The 20,141-nt window shown below is 40.8% G+C and overlaps 1 protein-coding gene across 3 annotated transcripts in view; it reads left to right on the top strand.

Moving 5' to 3' along the window:
* Window positions 1–20,141, top strand: part of LOC139456498 (mediator of RNA polymerase II transcription subunit 13-like) — a 70,298-nt gene that overhangs the window by 47,001 nt on the left and 3,156 nt on the right. The window contains exons 9-28 of one of the 3 annotated variants that reach the window (XM_071238245.1): window positions 487–1,173; window positions 2,141–2,393; window positions 2,933–2,993; window positions 4,973–5,088; window positions 5,429–5,498; window positions 6,128–6,279; window positions 6,678–6,850; window positions 7,426–8,144; window positions 9,430–9,555; window positions 9,950–10,120; window positions 11,200–11,297; window positions 12,093–12,342; window positions 13,123–13,341; window positions 13,866–14,092; window positions 14,691–14,873; window positions 15,644–15,867; window positions 16,211–16,353; window positions 16,652–16,917; window positions 17,399–17,602; window positions 18,419–18,586. In XM_071238245.1, coding sequence (XP_071094346.1) covers window positions 487–1,173; window positions 2,141–2,393; window positions 2,933–2,993; window positions 4,973–5,088; window positions 5,429–5,498; window positions 6,128–6,279; window positions 6,678–6,850; window positions 7,426–8,144; window positions 9,430–9,555; window positions 9,950–10,120; window positions 11,200–11,297; window positions 12,093–12,342; window positions 13,123–13,341; window positions 13,866–14,092; window positions 14,691–14,873; window positions 15,644–15,867; window positions 16,211–16,353; window positions 16,652–16,917; window positions 17,399–17,602; window positions 18,419–18,586 — 4,510 coding nt within the window. Of the gene's footprint in view, window positions 1–486; window positions 1,174–2,140; window positions 2,394–2,932; window positions 2,994–4,957; window positions 5,089–5,428; window positions 5,499–6,127; window positions 6,280–6,677; window positions 6,851–7,425; window positions 8,145–9,429; window positions 9,556–9,949; window positions 10,121–11,199; window positions 11,298–12,092; window positions 12,343–13,122; window positions 13,342–13,865; window positions 14,093–14,690; window positions 14,874–15,643; window positions 15,868–16,210; window positions 16,354–16,651; window positions 16,918–17,398; window positions 17,603–18,418; window positions 18,587–20,141 lie in introns of all 3 variants that reach the window. The other 2 variants (XM_071238244.1, XM_071238243.1) reach the window with 2 other exon arrangements.

Below are 20,141 nucleotides of genomic sequence, written 5' to 3'. Positions count from 1 at the left end.
ACATTCACTGCTGACTTTTTATTGTATTCGTGAATTAATATTCATATTCATTACCCTATTTTCGTGATATGAATCATAGTGTGTTCGTTGCAGCCCTAGTGCTCACACTTTCAACCTCTTTTTGGACATTACTTAACACTGTCGTAAATGTACACTACCTCCATTACATCATAGCATCATTACATATTTTAGCTGTCATCACTATAAAATCTTAGAAGTTATAACAGAAGTTCTCTTCACTGTCAACTATCCATAATCAGTTGCGCAAGAATTAGTATCTTGCTAGCCATAGCTCATACTCATGCATGAGGTGGGAAAACCTCACTTCCTCTGTTTGTCCTTACTAAACTATGTTATTCATGCAATGTGCTTTTAAAAAAATTAGAATAATAAATCATAATATCTCTACTTTTGTGATAAGTCAAAGTTTCACATGTGTTTGTATAATATGGTTACCCAATGATTGAGCTTTGATTTATTCTCCAGGCAAAGGAAGATGAAAGGGGGTGGGGCAGGTCAGTCGAAGAGTTTCCCCAGTGGGAAACACAAAGGCGAAAAGCAGGAAAAGTTGGAAAGGCAACAGTCAAGGCATGGTCGGAGTGCTACACCTTTTCACAGGCGCTCCCCCATCATGGATGATCTCATGCAGTTTGATATAGACCTCAGGTTGCCTCCAAACCCAGCATTCTGTCCCACTGGCGGAACTACCATAGCTCCTCAAGGGCAGAGCACCCCTAACGAAACCAATGTTGATACACCTTCTGCTCCTTCTCCGTTAGATGAACTTCAGCCCCTCGTCAACTCTACAATGGACCCACCGATGCCGACGTTAAGTCCGCATCCACCTCAAAAACTTATTGGAAACGAAAAGGAAGTGTGTGGGAAACAAACGGGCAGTGCTTCTGAAAACCAGAATGGGTTTATGTGTTCTGGATTCCCGGACTATTATCCTAAGAATGAGGAAGGGGTTTCCAAATCTGACGCCATGGACTCCCCGTGTCATTGGGGCCAAGAGTCCAAACATGACAGTGTGAACAACTGGTTACAGTCGCAGCATCGCCAGATGGAGTTGACACGGGGTCTGAAGCGTCCCAGCCTCCCCACCAAAGATGCAGACGAAGAAGAGGAACTAGTCACAGATTCCCTCTACAATATGAACTCAGTGCAGCAGTGGTGAGTGAAGTAGTCAGAGGTTGATACTTGGCACCAAGTCGGCAGCAAATGTCATCAAATTCCCAAATTGGAATTAAAAATTTCCAAATTCATTAACGGAATTTATGACTATGATAAGTAACCGTTGTTTCACTGACGATCGACGCAGTAAATAGGAAGAGTTTTTAATGCGTTTTTATATTATGGCATTGGATATGATCTCAGAATACAATTTTTAAACACATCTGAATTTAAGAAATTAAGAAAATTTAAAATATCCCAATTTTATGCAAAATATTTTTTCCTCAATTTGCCTGCTAGGGACATAGTCTGGGATAAATCTCTGTGTTGTTCACGATCTCTCATCTACTTGACTCGGGTTCTTGTCAGTTTATTTTTCGGTGCCGTGGCACCATATGAGATTCCATGTTTAGTAACTCCAAAAGGGTTCAAGACTATCTATGAAACATTACTAACATGCTGAAGAGTCAAGGTCTTAAAATCTAGCTTCGTAAGACAAATACAGTATGATAGAAAAATTAAGTCAGTTTACACTGAAGGGGCAAGAGGTATCCCAGTGGTTTCAGTGTTTGCTCATGCCAAAGACACAGGTTCAATTTCCTACAGGGGCGGTCGGGTAGCCTAGTGGTTAAAGCGTTCACGAGTCACGCCTAAGACCTACATTCGATTCCCGACATGGGTACAATGTGTGAAGCCCATTTCTGGTGTCCCCCGATGTGATATTGCTGGAATATTGCTAAAAGCGGCGTAAAACCGTACTCACTCACTCAATTCCCTACAGAGTGCAATGTGTGAAACCCATCTTGGTTTCCCCCCCCATGATATAACTTAAATATTGCTTTCACATAACCCTACTTACTCTGGATAAACTTGACTCTTAAGGATTCCTTTGTTTACAAAGCTTTTGTTGACTGGAATTGCAGCTTTGCAATCATCTTTTTCTCAAACTCAACTTATACAATTTTAGGATCGACCTTCCGATGAAGAAAGTTCGAATCGATACCACCCCACCTGATGGTTCCAACATCCAACAACCCTCCCTCTCCGATTCCTCCTCCCCCTCCGGCCATTCCCAAAGACACACGCCCAAACCTCCTACCCCACCACCAGCCCCTGACCCCTATGAGTTCTCAGATGAGGCATCCGTTAACCCTGGAACACTTACACGATGCTCGCGGAAAAGTCGAGATGAACACTTTCCACGACCGTCACCGAAACGGGTAAGTTTGGCTTTCAGTTATATTGAATATGATCAAATCAGAAAATATTGTATGAAAGCCAGTGTGTCATTTCTAAGACTTCTTAAAGTCATATGAACCTGTTTTTTTAAGAGCACAGTCTACGGTCATTACATTCTTCTGTGACCCTTAAAATAGTGATGCATTAAACTTCTAACAGTGACATAAGAATTAACGTATTGTTGATGAAGGTGTTAATGTTAAAACCGTTGTGCACATAAATCCTGCTCATTCTCTTTTAAGCCAATCAGGAAACAGTAATCCATCAGTGGGTGTGGCCTAATCTTTTTTTGTTAATGGAAACAAATGACAAAAACATTGCTTGGTTGGACAATCAAAGGCCTCAGAATCACTTACAATTTATTTTTTTGAGCTATCTCACAACTGAGATTGTAATAATCTTTGGAAAATCAAGATTCATTACAACAACAAAAATTTGTCAGTTGAACAAATTCTTTTTTATTGTCAGTTGAACAAATTCTTCTTTATTGTCAGTTGAACAAATTCTTTTTTATTGTCAGGATGAAGATGCCAAAGATCCTAACCGACTTAATGACTCCAAAGATGAGAATCCTGTGAATGGTGAGTTGATCCTTATGCTCATGATTGCTGTTGTAAAAAAAAGATGCTTGTTGAGTTTTGAGTTTAGTTCCTGTGTTTGTGATGAGTGCTGCTGTAGTAGTGATATTATCTGTGTGTGTGTCAGCTGTATCAAATGGATCAGGTGGTCATGCTCGGTGACTTTGTTAATTGTGGAACAACGGACTCCAGTGACATGCTTGCTGCTCACAGTATTGATCACTGGTTTGCCCTGTCCTGATTTGATTATGTCCAGGCTGCCATCATGTAGCTGGAATATTGCTGAGTGTGACGATCAACAACATAGAAATGATAGCTCTTTTACTCAGTAAAAGAAGACATGTTATGTGTGTAAGATGTTTTTGTGATCTTACAGTCAAATTTGATACAAATTGGGATGGTTGAAATATTTGGGTTGTATTGTAGCTGTCTTCTCGGGCACGTTGTATAGATGATGTTTGAGGTGTAATGATGTTGATGCCTTCACCTGTAACCATACAAAACTGACTACTGAGACGCGAAAGCTTCGACTTACGAACAATATAAGAGAATTGATGCAGAAAAACAATGTTGTGTTGCACACACTAATATGTCAGTGTATCATTACATGTAGTATTGGGGGATCAGTAAACAGTGTGCTTTCAACGGTACCAGCCAGCCTGGCTATAATAGTCTTCAGCAACACATGCTTTCTGTAAGAGGCCACTAACAGGATCGGGTGGTGAGGCTCACTGATTTGGTTGATGCATGTCATCGTATCCCATTTGTGTAGATCGATGCTCATGTTGTCAATCACTTGATGGTCCAGGCTCGATTATTTACAGACCGCTGTCATATAGCTGGAATTGCTGAGTGTGGCGTTAAGCAACAAACAAGCAAAACAAAGTTATATAATCTTTCACTGGCAAATTTTGTATTTTGTTTTTTTATTAATATCAAATGCAAGAAAAATCTGGTAAAGAGAAAAAAAATTAATTGAAGTTTCAATAAAGTTAAAACTTCATTCTGATCCTATATCAAACAGATTTTTGTGACAAGGGATCATAGCAAACACAACAAATGTTACGATATATCCCTGAAAACAGAATTTGGGCATTTATGATCTAGCTACTGATCATTTTCCTGTTTTGAACATTCATATATGTTGTGTTATAGCTGTTAACACATGGTGTAAGCTGTTGCTGTACAATAACACATGGCTGTTGTATGTTGAAATTGTGGCACATGGCTGTTGTATGTTGAAATTGTGGCACATGGCTGTTGTATGTTGAAATTGTGGCTCATGGCTGTTGTATGTTGAAATTGTGGCACATGGCTGTTGTATGTTGAAATTGGGGCACATGGCTGTTGTGGCACATGGCTGTTGTATGTTGAAATTGTGGCACATGGCTGTTGTATGTTGAAATTGTGGCACATGGCTGTTGGATGTTGAAATTGTGGCTCATGGCTGTTGTATGTTGAAATTGTAATGCATGGTTGTTTTGGGTTGTAGTATTAAAACATGGCTGTTTTTGGTTGAAACCTAAAACATGGCTGTTTCATTTAAAATTGTAACACATGGCAGTTTTGGGTTGTATTAACACATAACTGTTTTTGATTGTTGTATTAACACATGTATGTGTTGTAGCTATAATGTATGTGTGTGTGAGTGAGTGTGCGTGCGTGCGTGCGTGTGTGTGTGCATGCAGTAGAGGTAATAGTAGCTATATGTGTGTCAAAACTGTAGTGGTATGTGTGTCAAAACTGTAGTGTAATATGTGTGTCAAAACTAGTGTTACGTGTGTCAAAACTAGTGTAATATGCGTGTCATCGCTGTAATGTGTGCCTGAAGTATTTGTGTGTAATAGCTGTAAATATGTGTTTATGTCCATGTGGTGTGTTGCAGTAGCTGTAGTAGCTGCATTATGTGCATGTTATGTGTTGTAGTAGTAGCTGTAGCATGTAGTCGTGATCACTAACTGTTTCAGCCGTTTCTGCTACAGTGGGTTCCCCTCAGACGCCTGGAGCTAGTCTAACCCGAGAGATTGATCTCAAACCAACCGAGCTGGACTTGGAACATATATTTGAGTCATCGGGTGATGACAGTGACGATGCTGGGGTCAGTTTATTAACCTTCATGTCATGAATTATGTCACTAAGGATTGTAAAATAAGATTCAATGCGTCTAGATCAGCGAGGTGGCTTTTGTGAGATGTGCTCTTCTTCATTAGATGGTTTGCTTCACAGCTAGATTTATGACCCGACACATAGTAAAGGATGATCACTTGTCATAAAGCTTGCTTGATAGGGAGCACGATGTACAGTCAATGTCCGATTCTTGCTTCATCCATGTATCTCCATTAAATATTGAGACTTTTAAGAATTTTCAGAATTTTCAATTTCCTGACATATTTTTTGTCTTAAGGATCTTTTGTGAAAGTTATTATTTTCCTTCCTAGGGACTTGATGCAGGGTTGTCTGCCAGTAAGACGACAGAAGAACTGACTGCTGGGAAAATAACGCCATCTGGTAAGTGTCCTACTGTTTCATGGTGAATTTTTATGAAGTAACTGATTACAGTTTCATCTGGAAAAAAAAATCAATTGTTAACATTCACTTGGTTTCTGGTTGGTCTCTTATGTGCTTTTTGAATTGAAAGAGGTCCTGGTGTCCTGATATTTGCTGATACTGTATTTGAATCAAGGAACCCCTTACATCTGACACTGTAACATCGGGACCCATTGACTTTGATGCAGTATCTTGAACACGTAGACCCGTAAAGATCTTCAGCAACCAATGCTTTCCGTAAAAGGTGACTATGCTTGTTGTAAGAGGTGACTAACGGGATCAGGTGGTGAGTCTTGCTGACTTGCTTGATGCATGTCATCGATCTCAATTGCGTGGATTGATGCACATGATTTCAATCAGTAGTATGTCTGCTCCAGACTCGATATTTACTGACTGTCGTCATAAAGCCTAAATATTGCTTTGTGTGGCGTTAAACAACAAATAAACGAACACTGTAGTGTATATGAATAGACAAATAGGGTATTCTGTGGTCATAGTTTTGTTTGATGAGCCTTAACCTGTGTGAAATGTTTCTGTTGTGCGAAGATGGAAGTATTTGAATCTGTGACTGTTGACCATTTCTGTTTCAGTAGCACAAGATCTATCAAGGATGTATCCAACGCCACCCTCACTTGAAAATACCAAGCTGCCATCACCCGAGACAATGACCGATGTCACGCACGATGTAGTCGAAGTCAAAGTAGAGGCGTATCCCATGCCCACTGCTGAGGAGTTGTGTAAGGTGAGACAGCTGTTTGGTGCTCACTATATTGACCATTGGTTTGCTGTGTTTTCTTCCCTTCTCGGAAATGTAAATAGAATAATAAGTATTGCTTGTTGGTGGAAATCTGGTTCTGCTTGAGATTAATGTATATCTTGCTATCCTCTGTCGTTAATGGATCAAATTTGGCTTAAACTAAAATACCACTGATAATTATTTAAAAAAGAAAAAAAAAACTGTCAAGTTTTATCCCGTCTGTGCTCACTTGTCACACACTATATAAAACCAGTGTGGAACACAGGTTAATACCAGGCAGGTGTAACAGTATCAAGTCTTGGGATTAAAAACGTCAGTGTAAGTTTTCTACTACTGTTATTATAGAATAACAATGGTTATTCATCTATCTTCTCATGTTTCAGCAAGGGGTATTCAAACCCCCTGAGTTTGGCAAGTTTGTTGGTTGTGGGAAGTATTCCCAGGTGGAGCTACCCAGCAAGCAGCTGTCTCCGATCCCTGTGCTTCCTGACTACAAACCCCCCTGGCAGTTCACCATGGCCATCATGGACAAGTCACTCTCTCAACCAACCCCAAGGTTAGTAGTAACACCTCTCAGTGTTTGCTAGAATTACTTACAACACAACAGTGCTGACTGTTGTTGGCTTTGAGATTAGATAAGTTGTGCCAACAACTTAAGTGGCCACAGCTTGTCCTTTGAATCATTTGCAACAGATTATGATGTTTTTATATGTAGTGTCTTATGGTGAGCTTACCAGACCAAATTATGTTTTACAAGACCTGGGATTCTAGGTTTGTCAGGACCATAATGTTGTGGGTTTCATCAAAGTGGTAAGATCAGGCTTCCCTCCCATATAAACCTGACAAGCTGATATAACTGGAATACTGTTCAAAGCTGCGTTAAGCTCCACTCACTCACTCACTCACTCACTCACTCACTCACTCACTCACTCACTTGGAGCATGTGTAGGCTGATGCGAGTTGATGTGTCGTTGTACCCCGATGACATACATTCTGTGCATCTTTTGTGCAACTGGGTCATATTAAGTGGGCCTGATGAGACTTACAGAGAAGGGCATGACAGTCCGTTCCTCATTTCATCAGTGTTGCTTTATGTGTGCATATGTGTAACCACTACATTTTCCATTGCAGTCAATACATTAACATCCCGTCCATAGAGAACATCCCCAGTCTGACATCCCGACTGCCAACTGGCACTGTGGAGAGTTCCCCAGCCACGTTCCACAACAGCAATCAGCAGCGAACTCCACGCACACCACGTACCCCCATGAGCTATGAGCTCCAGTCACCAGCATCCAACGCCTCATCCATCCTGAACAAAACCCTCAACTCAATAGACAATCATGGCACCAATAACCAGCTACCAGAGGTGCACAGCCTCATTGTCAATGTGCTCCTCTCGGATTCCATTCTCAATCTGTTCAAGGACCACAACTTTGACAGTTGCAATATTTGTGTATGTAATATGGACATCAAAGGTTCCGATGCTGGGCTGTACGTCCCAGACACTGGCACAAACTCTGATTCCTTGTCCTGCAGTTGTGGTTTTAGTGCTGCCATGAACCGAAAGTACGGTTACAATTCAGGGTTGTTTTATGAAGACGAAGTGGATATTACTGGAAGGCGCGAGGACAGATTTGAACGGCGGAAGCCGAGTTTGCTAGCGTTAGACGAGAACACGTTAAAAGACAATGTTCCCGAAGATATACCTCAGATAATATTGGAGTTACTTCTTGGACAGTTCACTCTGCCCCATCCCTCCATGGTGGCAGAGCACAGGTTGTCCTTGTTGGATATGTGTGCAGCTACGTCTTTCATGGGAAGTGTCGTGGATACCTTGCAGATAAGCGGTAAGACACATACCCTTCATTACAGCGAGAATTGGTTGGCCAAATATCAGGTGTTTTATATGACAATACTTATAAACCACAAGGGAATTCTCTGTACATATGAACATGCTTGTAGATTGTGTACATAAAATGACATGACAAAGAGAACTAAACCAGTTCAGAACATAACAATCATTTAAGATCCAAGAGCTCTATTTGTTTTAAACCTGGCAGGGGCGGTCGGGTAGCCTAGTGGTTAAAGCGTTCGCTCGTCACGCCAAAGACCCACATGTTCGATTCCCGACATGGGTACAATGTGTGAAGCTCATTTCTGGTGTCCCCTGCCGTGATATTGCTGGAATATTGCTAAAAGCGGCGTAAAACCATACTCAGTCAGTTAAACCTGGCAAGAAGAATAGCTGGTCAGAAGGTAGAAGTAGTACTCTTTGTTTCAAAAGTAGCTATGCATGTGTAATTGTAAGGGATGCATTTGCTTGAGTTTGATTTTCTGTAGATTTGGCGTGCAATGACAGCTCAATAATAGCAATGTAGATTTGGCCTGCAATGACAGCTCAATAATAGCAATGTAGATTTGGCCTGCAATGACAGCTCAATCAATAATAGCAATGTAGATTTGGCCTGCAATGACAGCTCAATAATAGCAATGTAGACTTGGCCTGCAATGACAGCTCAATAATAGCAATGTAGATTTGGCCTGCAATGACAGCTCAATAATAGCAATGTAGATTTGGCCTGCAATGACAGCTCAATAATAGCAATGTAGACTTGGCCTGCAATGACAGCTCAATAATAGTAATGTAGATTTGGCCTGCAATGACAGCTCAATAATAGCAATGTAGATTTGTCCTGCAATGACAGCTCAATCAATAATAGCAATGTAGATTTGGCCTGCAATGACAGCTCAATCAATAATAGCAATGTAGATTTGGCCTGCAATGACAGCTCAATAATAGCAATGACTTTTCAAATATTTTTTCCTGGAAAATGGGGTGTTGGAGTTTGTTAGTTTGTATGTGTAGTTTGAGATCTGACCAAAGGATTGTTGAAATCTGGATAATGAAAAATGTTGATGACCTATGGCAGTAAATGCACATATGGCAAGGAGAAGAACTAAATTTAAAGTTTCAAAAGAGCATTACCCATTAAGTGGGAGTTAATGTTACACATCTCATGGTCTATTCAATACCATATCCTGCTACATCTTTCTGCTACAAATGAAACTGTTTTGTAAGACAGAAGATTGTAGTGGCGAAGACAGAGTCTTACTTGCCGTATTTGTTGACAGATGGCAATGAGGTTTCCTACAATGCTTTGGATCAGGGGAGACAAGCCATGGAGAACTGCTCACCAAACAAGCTTGATGACCCTGCCATGAAAAAGAACTGTCTCCATAAATGGCCGTTCCTTAAAGGTAAGAGGATGAGAAAGAAGTTGCCCAGGAAAATGACTGATATATTTCAACTTAAGAGTTATAATTATGGTTGTATAATATTACAAACGATTAAAGAACAAAATTTATCACAAAAGAATTTTCAAATTAACCAAATTGAAGTTTATTTGACATGTTAGTACAAACTTTTTTAATGTGAATGCACGAGGCTGGGAATGCTGCTCGTGGTTTGTAATGCTACATTTGCCATGATTATGATACTAGGTTTGTTAGCACTGTAACATGCGTTTTGGTTTCACCAAAACAAATGACATGCCCTGATGTAAACTACTTCTCACTCTTTCCCATTCCAGATTGAGCTGTGTTATATGATAGAGAAATATGAAGGATGATGTGAATGTTGTGTTTTCTCCAGGTGCTAATCGAATCCCGCTGAACTCCCAAGACATCCTGCGCATGTTGAAGACGCTGAACCCCCTCCTGATGGATGCCATCATGAACAAGCGCATCATGCGGGTGTGGGAACATAGTCACAAGCTTACAGGGCCGCTCAGTTGGAAGGACTTCCATCAACTGGCAGACAGAGGTAAGCCGCCTTCACGTTCTCCTCACTTTAAAAAGGGGCGGTTGGGTAGCCTAGTGGTTAAAACATTCGCCCGTCACGCCGAATACCCGGGTTCAATTCCTGACATGGGTACAATGTATGAAGCCCATTTCTGGTGTCCCCCGCCGTGATATTGCTGAGATATTGCTAAAAGCGGCGTAAAACCATACTCACTCACTCACTCACTCATTCCTCACTTTCAACAACTTCAGATGCTCAAGTTTTGTGCTCTACAGTAGTCAAGCATTAAAAAATGTCCCATGGTAGATAACTGATGGGGACAATTTGACTAGGGAGAATCATGCAACAGTTGACTAATGTTCAAATTTTTGTGCTTTTGAGGGTGAGAAACTAACAGTTTTTGTCCACTAGTCCTTATAATGATAACATATAGTAAAACCCTTAAAATGGGCCAATTTCTACTAGTCCTTAGGATACCTTTACTATTGGGCAGTTTGGTAAGGACTACAGGACTAGTGCCAATTTCTAACACTGCTTTCCAATAATATTCTACTTGTCTTTTGGTATGGTTACTGAGATATTTCATACTGTTAAAGACCTTACAACAGTAGCTTAAGGAAATGTTATAATATTTGTAATGATGCTGAAATTGAGTCAGTTCCAAGGCAGTATTGAAAAGTATTTGTATAATAACTTCTCCCTGCAAGCAGTCACCTTCAGTTCCTGCCTGAACAGTCAGAATATCCCTTTCTAAAGTTAAGTATATTGAACGCTGTGATACAATAATCATGCACAGGGTCATATTAGGAAGACACACAACTGATTTGTACCCATTGGTCTTCATCAAAGGGCTCTGTAAAATAGTGGGAGATGGCAATGCAATCAAGACATTGGGATCGCTGCAGAATACAGTGGGAAAGGATTAATCTGTCTAAAGATGTAGGTCAGTAAGAGTTGGTGCTGAACTAATCCTGGTGTGTGGGTGGGATGCTTCACCTGTATTCTAGTCATCGTGGGCAGACTCTGTTTGTTTTGTGCTGTTTGTAGTGATGTTTGTACCCGGTGCAAGCGTGTAGTTGATCCAATGTTTGTATGTACAGGGTCGGACGAGAACAGCGAGCCCCAGCCCATCCCACACTTCCTGGTGGGCTACGACCGAGACTGGCTGTCCGTCTCCCCCTTCAGTATACGCTTCTGGGTAAGTGGATTGGCAAAAGCTGACATTAATAACACTCACTGATGTAATGTTTTCTCAGCAATATTCCAGTTATATGACTGTAGTCTGTAAAAAATAAACTCTGGACATGACATTTCAGTGATTGACATCATGAGCATCGATCCATGCAGTTGGGATCGATGACATGCTTCAACCGAGTCAGCGAGCCTGACCACCCGATCCTGTTAGTCGCCTCTTACGACAGGCATAAGCGCCTTTTACGGCAAGCATAGGTTGTTGAAGACCAATTCTAACCTGGATCTTGACTCCTTCAGGTTTAGAGCCAAATATATCTGTAGCCATAGAAAATGTCTGCTTTGTAGATGGAATATATTGCTACTATTACTGGCAGTAATCTGCCTGATATACTTTCTAGAATTGAAGTATGAAATACATAGTCTTATTCCTAATTTATTTTTGACATGTTGATTGTGTCCTGTTTGAGAAATATGTTTGTATTTGGCTTGCGTTACATTATGTTATCAATCAAAGGTTTGTCATATCTAGACTCAATTATATTTGGGTACTGTGATTAAGCAAATATATTGCTGAATGTGTAGTTGGAAACATACTCACTGTGTGATTAATATTTTGCTTTTGTTTGTAACATGTTTGTACAAATATGTTGCTGTCTGCAACAAGTCTTGTAGTCTATATGTGTCCACGTATGTTAAACATGATCAGTTGAAACAGGTCAGACAAGTTATTGAATACTCTCCCTAATTGTCTCTGTAACCATTTTGTCCAGTCTTTTAACTTAATAAAATTCTTTTCCAGGATAAAGAATTCATGGAACCATTTGGTCGTCAGCGTGACATCGCATATGTGGTTGTGGCACCTGACAATGACTTCATCCTACAGAATGTGATCAGTTTCTTCAAGGAGCTGAGTACAGTGTATGAACTATGTCGGCTGGGCAGACATTGCCCTATATCTAAAGTGCTAAGAGATGGTATTATGCGGGTCGGGAAGAGTGCTGCTCAGAAAGTGCAAGATGAACAAGTTGATGAATGGTTCAAGTCTATAGGTGGGTGTTGTCTGGAATATTGTTTGCATATTTTAAGAACTTAAAAGTTAAATACTTCAATAGGTATTTGACTTGCTGTCTTAAGATTCCTGTGCTTTATATAGTACAGTGGGGTGTACTGTATTCGACGTAATAAGCGCCCACAGCGATATTTGCTAATATATTGGCTAGTGAACAATCCCAATTAGCACCCCTTCCGATTGATCAATGTACACAAGACTTACTTATTCGCGTATAATATGCATTCGTGTGTTATATGCACCCTTAATTATGGGCAATTAAATCCTGGCAATATATATCTGTCGTACATAAACATTTCAGGCTGTCAGCATAAACCACAAAAATTATCTTTCAACTCTGTTTTTTCCACCAATATAATATTCTAATAAGAGCCCCCTATTTCTAATTTTGAGAAGTATTGTATCATGATACTTAACCTCGATATGATATGATACGATATAACACCAGCTTATGCAATTTCTCTAGTATTTCCAGGTTGGCTATAAATAGCATAACATTCACAGTGCCCTCTAGCCTATATGTTTCTGCCCTACAATATCCCATCTTCGATCTCTGAAATTTAGAAACAAATGATTCTGGGTTGTTATTCACCCGCAATAAGAAAGAATGTCTACTTATGAAATGAAAGTACTGTATAGGGATACGAATCATATTGCATCCATAGTATTAGGGTACAAATCATATTGCTTCCATTATTATGTCATTTGATGTTGCCGTCTCTGTACCTGTATTGACAGTGGCTACTATTCTTTTCTGCAGGGGAATCACCGCTGGCTGCCAAGTTGAAGCTGTATGCCCAGGTGTGTCGACATCGGCTGGGGCCGTTCCTGGCAAGACAGAGCCTGGACAAGTCATTGTTTGACACACCATCTAGCTCATCACACAAGACACCATTCAAGGCTCCGGAGCCTGCTAAGCCACCTACACCGGACAGTCAGAACTCATCAGGGATTACACCAGGCCAGGAAGATAATAAAGGTAGGTGATAGAAACAACAGCAGTTTGACTACTTTAAAAAGTCATTGTTGACGTTTAAGTCATCATTGGTGCTTGTAAACAATCAGGGCCCTGTTACACCAAGTGATTGTAATGCTTTGTCTGTTAGTGAGTCTGTTACAGTATGGAGTTTCGATGAGTTTCGAGTTTCGATGTGAAATGGACCCTAGAACCTTATTATGATTAGGTCTCGAGAAGATTCCAGGTTTAAATATTTCCTAAGTAACCATATTTGGTTAAATATGTGACCTGAGCCCCATTCAACAAAGTCATTTTAGCGCTTTGACTGTTTAAGTCAGAGTAACGTTGTTATGATTTGATGAGTTGCTGATATCCATTCTGCTCCTTATCTTCATGGGTTCTATAACCGACTTTTATGACTTAGGAAAGCAAGCCTGTGTAAGGGATACCTTTAGCTAATGTGGCAAATAAGATGACTGAAATAAGTTGTAATAGTCAAACCATTTTCATTTTGAAAACTGAGTAACAATTGTTTGTATTTCCAGAGAGTGGATTTAGTGAAGGAAGTTCCCAGAAAGATGGAGGTCAACATGACCTGGACACAGATGACAACAACCATTGTCCTGCTGTAGTGGTGTATCTCATTGACCCATTCACATATGGCAATGCATGGGATGATGACAGCCGACTGGCAATGGTAGGGCTACTTCGCTGCTATCATCAGATGGTCCAGTCCCTCCCAGAGAACCTCCAGAACAACATGTGCTTACAGGTAAGTTGGAGCTCATGAGGACTCCACCATAGTCCTGAAGATTTAGTCACAAATAACCCAGATAACTGTCCTGTGGTTTGCTGTACAGAGTTGCAGCCCGCACCCATGCCAGGATCTGCTGACCTTGGGTTTGAGTCACAGAATTGCACTAAATATGGTCCTTGGTCTGTCTGCACCATAGCTGAGCTTGTGTGTTTTACCAAACTAGCATCAAACCAAAATCAGCGAGGATATCCCAAAATTAATTATCTTTCCTTTTAGTCTTCAGTCACATTTACTTTCTTAGCCGTGAGGATCAAGGGTAGAATAGGTCTTCAGCAGCCCATCTTTGCCGCATAGAGTGACTTTGCTTGTCGTAAGAGACGACTAACAGGATAGGGTGGTCAGTCTCGCTGACTTGGCTGATGCATGTCAACGTGTCCCAATTGCATGGATTGATGCTCATGATGTCAATCAATAGATTGTCTGGTCCAGACTCAATTATTGACAGACCGCCATCATATAGCAGGAATATTGCTGTGTGCGGCATTAAGCAACAAACAAAACAAAGAAAAAAGCTTTGTTTACAATGACATTTGTTGGAATTCCATGTTCACAGGTTGTGCCTCTGAAGACTATCTTGGGGTACAAGGAAAGCAACACCCAGTTTCAGACCCTCAAGTCTGTGGCCTTCTCAGTGTTCACCAACTGCAGATGGAACCTGACTCACACAATCATGGGTCGGCCTCTCACAGGCTTCGGATCTGCGGCAGCTGCGGAACAGTTTCTCAAGAAGAAAGAGGTCAGTTTATCCGGTACCTTGTCAGTGGCACATGTTATTCACCTTGGATGTTGCAAGCACTTGTCCTTGTATTTGTTATTCCGTCTTCATATGATGCCCTGAGGATCCTGAATAGAATAGATACCCAGCAACCTATGCTGGTTGTAAGAGGCGACCAAATGGATTGGGTGTTCAGGCATTGATTGCGTGTTTTCATACCTGTACCGGAGTGGATCGTTGTTCACAACATTGATTACTGGATTGTCTGGTTCAGACTGAATTATTTAGTCTGCCATCATATAGCTGGAATATTGCTGAGTGGGGCGTTAAATAGCACACAGATTATATGACTAACTGGTTTGGATGAGAGGTATCATGGTACAATTAAACCACTGAACTCTTTCAACATGGCAGCCTCAGTAATGTGTGGGGAGTTTTTTTTACAAAAACGCTGTCTTTTTTATCATTCTCCTATATCATTATCAGATAAGAAAAATGTCTTTAGCACTCTGTGGCAAAATCTTTTGAGTCTACTGGCCCTTCCTTGCCTCTTAGCATCATTTTAAGTACATTTTAGTGTTATCATATGGTATTTTATAAGATGATCTTACTAGTCCTTACAAAATTTTAGTAGAGTCTGGCTCGGACTAGTGGCTGAAGTTGCAGTCTGCTTTTGAACATTTTAGATCAGTCAGTGTCGTAGAAAATTAACGGATCTGAAAGCCTGGGTACTAGCACATTCTGTTGTATTGGTATGTCATATAACAAACCCCGTCCTCCCTCTCCCACAGGACAATGGTTTCACGCGCCTTTACAGTCCCCCGTTCGTGCTGGCACCAGTGCGGGACAAGCAGAGCCAGCTGGCCGAGTGTTGTGGGGAGAAGACAGAGAAGTCCAATGTGTTGTTCTGTGCCTACTGTCTGTCTGAAGACCAGCGCTGGCTGCTGGCGACGTGCACGGACGAGAGGGGAGAACTCATGGAGACCTGTGTTATTAATATTGAAATACCAAACAGGTAGGAACACGTACTAGATCATTGTTGAATTGGCAAATGGGGATTCTGTGTTAGAATACTGAATTTGTTGTATTAACTGCCCTTCACCAATAAGTGCTACAACCAACTTCTAACAATCTGTAAGTAATCTTGTTAACCACAAACAGACATATATTTATTTCATGAGGTGTGCAATAGTTTTTGTGTTTTTCATTATTTGAATGTTTCTGTTAATGTCATTAGCAGAGATGCAACAGGACCGGTAGATTTGTATAGCTGCTTGAACTTGGACTACTCACAAATTCTAGTCAATGTTCTCTGTTGTGTGATTTCTTTATAAACCATTTGCAAATTGATATTTCAGGAGCCGGAGGAAAAAGGCATCAGCTCGGAAAGTTGGCTTGCAGAAGTTGTTTGACTACATTCTTGGCATTGTTTCCATGACAACACTACCTGCCAGGCTTGTGATAGGCAGGTTTGGGCGTCTTGGTCACGGAGAACTAAAAGGTAGGTTCTTCAGCCTTTTGGTCTAAGGGAAGTAACTCTTCTGGCATAAAATTACCAAGATGGTGGAAAGTAGCAAACCTTGTGTTTATGCATCAGAAAACTTAAAAGTCAAATGCCTGTGTTTGTCTTTAGATGTAGTTCTACTTAGACTGTTCCCATTGAGGACAGTTTCTAAGGTTCATGGTTTGTTTTGACTAGAACGTTTTACTTCAGCCAATTTGACATGTCAGTGTGTGATGATTTTCGATGTTGGTCCCAGTATGATGAGCATGTAAGCAACACTGTATTCCTGCTGCAGGCTGGGCTGGCATCATTAGCAAGAAGAACCTGGCCTATGTGAGCAAGCACATGCGGGACATCTGCAACCAGTGTTCCTACCTGTCCAGTGAGAACCCCAGTATCCTCAGTGCATGTCTGGTGTCCTTGGAGGCGCAGCCCAGCTTCCAGGTGATGTCCGACGCCCTCAAGATGGAGGAGAAGCCGAGCAGCAACTGCCCCCTCCAAACCCCCCGGGATGCATCAACATCCCACATCCTCGTCTTTCCTACCTCGGCTACAGCACAGGTCAGAATCTATGTCAGGATGTTCTGCTTAACCAAGCATACTATTTCACTGTTCTATAAACCAGTGCTTCACCAATATGATTATGGAAAGCTGTTGTATGTACATCTCTATTCCATGAAATATATATTAATCACTGGTAGAATACATCTCATAATGTCTGCAGCGGATGGTAGAATAATCCTTTGTATTGTTGCTTGCCATGTCATTGCAAAAGCATGGGAGAAAACCTTGTGATCCAGATTTGCCCTTGTTAGGAGCCCTAGGCTCTCTATATTATCTGTACTTTTGGGTTTCACCAAAGTGGCAGTCATCTACTGAGACACTTTCCTCCCACATTAACTGACACAATGATATAACTGAAATAATGTCAATTCGCCAACAACTGAAATAACATAAAAAGCATAAAAATAGTTTGAAAATGATTTGTAGGATGCCCAGTGTGTTGTTATGCTTTTGTTGACCTGTTGTGACTTGTTGACAGGTAAACAGTGCTGCGATGCCCATTGAAACTAGTCACTTAGAGCTGGATGATATCATGTCATATGATGAATTTGGCACTATGGACAACGATTTCAACTTCAACGAGCTGTTTGGGACAGACCCAGGAGTTACCTCCCCTAACGGTTCCCCTCCACCAGGTGATAAAGGCAGGCTTCCAGATCAGCGCTCTAACGGACAAAATGCTGTAAGTTGATTGTCATTGCTTATCGTACTGACTACAGTAAGAGAAATGACTGATTATGAAAATTTGCAAAGGATGTCTCTTTGTTCTGAGAAACATTACTGTTTGTTGCAGGTTACAACTGTTTGGGTTTTCAGGGCAAAGGGGGTCCCCTTGTTTTTGCTAACTCCTTGACTTTCAATTTTTGAAGAGCTTGTTTTGTGTTTGATGCATATTTCAAGGTTAGGCCCAGACACTTAATGATACCGTGTCTCTCCCTGTCCTTTGGGAAACCATTTCTTACAAGATGAGTAAGCAGATAAGTGTAGTTTTCTTTGAATGACCTGATTCAAACTTGATAAGACTGCAGTCTTGTCCTTCCTGGTCTCATCTTTATGAGACTGTTGTACTCTGACCCAGTGGGGTATGGTATCGATATATATTATATATATGTGCAATAATCTTGAATGCGACATTAAACCCTGGTTTCACCTCACCCTTTGGGGCACGTCGTCTAAGTCTCTGCAATTCGTCCAGAGTTCCGTCTGAGTTACATCCCTTTGGCATGCCAGAAACCTGGTTGTGGGTTCGAATCCTATTCACTCTGATTATGTTTCTAGGTTTGTCAGCACCGTACCTGTGCTGGTTGTTTCACCAATGCAGTAACCGTCTGAGACCAGCGTGTGAATCTAGGTTCAAGCTAACATGCCATGATATTAACGAAACACTGTTAAAAGCGGCGTTAAAACCAACTCACTCACTCAAAAAACTACTCACCCACCCACTCACCCACCATTCCTTATGAAAGTAGTTCTAAGATTTGTTTGCTTTTTTTTCCAGCTAAACAGTGGTACCTCCAATATAGATATACAGGACGAACCCCCCAACCTGCTCCAGCAGCCACTGGCCATGGGCTACATGCTGTCCACTGCTGGGGCGGGACCTCTGCCCAAGTGGTTTTGGTCTGCCTCCCCAGAAAATGAATATGTCTCCCCAACAGTCTTCAAGGTGAGCTTATCACGCCAGACTTGGGAGATTCACCCTTTGGGGAAACATCACTGAAAACAGATACACATTTGTTCTTATCTAACCAGAATGCCACTTCAGTACCCAATGTTAGTTGTTGATTGGTATTTCAGGACGATGGTCATGATGATAATAGCTACTCAGAGATGCCAACCAATACATTTTTGGTGCAGTAATTACGCTTATGCTATTATGCTTGTCCTTCACAAAGTACATTTTTTGACATGCTTTTCACGAATTATTTACATGCATTATATATCACAGAGATCAAGTTGTTAATGCTCTGGTCACGTGATGCATTCTACAGTGAGCTAATTACATGTACACTGCCTTGTCTTTCTGCAATACAGTTAATGGGAATGTATTTTTTAATTACCAAAGTTACACAAAAGCCGTGTTTGTTGAAATGTGGCCCCAATGGTTGTCACTGTCACTGATGAGTACCTTGTCAATGTTCATGTTCAATTCATCTGTGAAGATTCAGGTTAGAATTACCGTATATGACCGCGTATAAGCCGAATTTTGAGGACCAGAAAAAAGATAAGGTAGAAAGGGGTCGGCTTATCCACGGGATACACTTTCATGATAGTATTTTTCAGATCGTGATCTGTCAGAAACATCGCCTGAATGACGGTCTGATAGATCACAACTTCCCGAAAGTTTGGAAGTTGCCACGACTAGAGCCATTATTGTTATAAATTATCAATAAAGTTATTATTATACACCAATGTTGTCATTATTAAAAAAATGTTATGCATGTGACTACTTCCGATAATAAGTTTTCAATTGAATGTTCAAAGTTTATCGTTCTTCGTAAACTTCACAATCTTTACATGTAACAATATATGTAATTCACAGCTAAAATATATAATCCCCAGATGAAATCGCCAATAGCTATTACGTACGTTTTGCAAAGTTCATAAATTGATAGTGAACAAGTATCTACCTTTATTGAAAGAGGCAAATAAACAACTGTATCGGCGAGTTATTCCGTTCGCCATTTGCAAAAACATGTGATCAGCTGTTTCCTGTGACGTCACAAACGGTGACCACTGTGATTGCTTCCTGTTGTTTAAAAAGCAACACGGTACACAAGGAAATGAGCATTGATAATAACGGGTCGATTGGTATTGTCATGTTGTTTACACAAACATTTTCAAGTTGTGGGTGCTTAGCGATCGTGTTGGGAGTAGGGACTTAATTCCTTTGTTTTCGAGAGATTAGTTTAATAAACTGGAGAAGCCTGTGAGTAAGTGATGGTCATTCAATGTGTTCATAGTATGATAGTTTATTTAATTCAATTGGATTAACATACAATAGTGGTGCAAAGGGGGTTATAAAAGTTGGTATATTTTTACTGACTGACATTTTCATCATGAGTTGGAAACGAAAACGCCATGCTTACGATGCTGAATTCAAACTGCGAGTCTTCGCTCTAGCTGATATATTTTCTCACGGGTTCGTAATTCTATATACACCGATTCACAAAATGGCGCTTGTTGTTGATGGCAAGATATATCGATCATTATGAGATTTA

The sequence above is a fragment of the Haliotis cracherodii genome, unplaced genomic scaffold, assembly GCF_022045235.1.
Source record: "Haliotis cracherodii isolate W230 unplaced genomic scaffold, xgHalCrac1.p SCAF_11, whole genome shotgun sequence".
NCBI lineage: Eukaryota > Metazoa > Mollusca > Gastropoda > Lepetellida > Haliotidae > Haliotis > Haliotis cracherodii.
The sequence above is the reverse complement of the archived record's forward strand: the minus strand, read 5'-3'. Positions and strand labels throughout refer to the sequence as shown.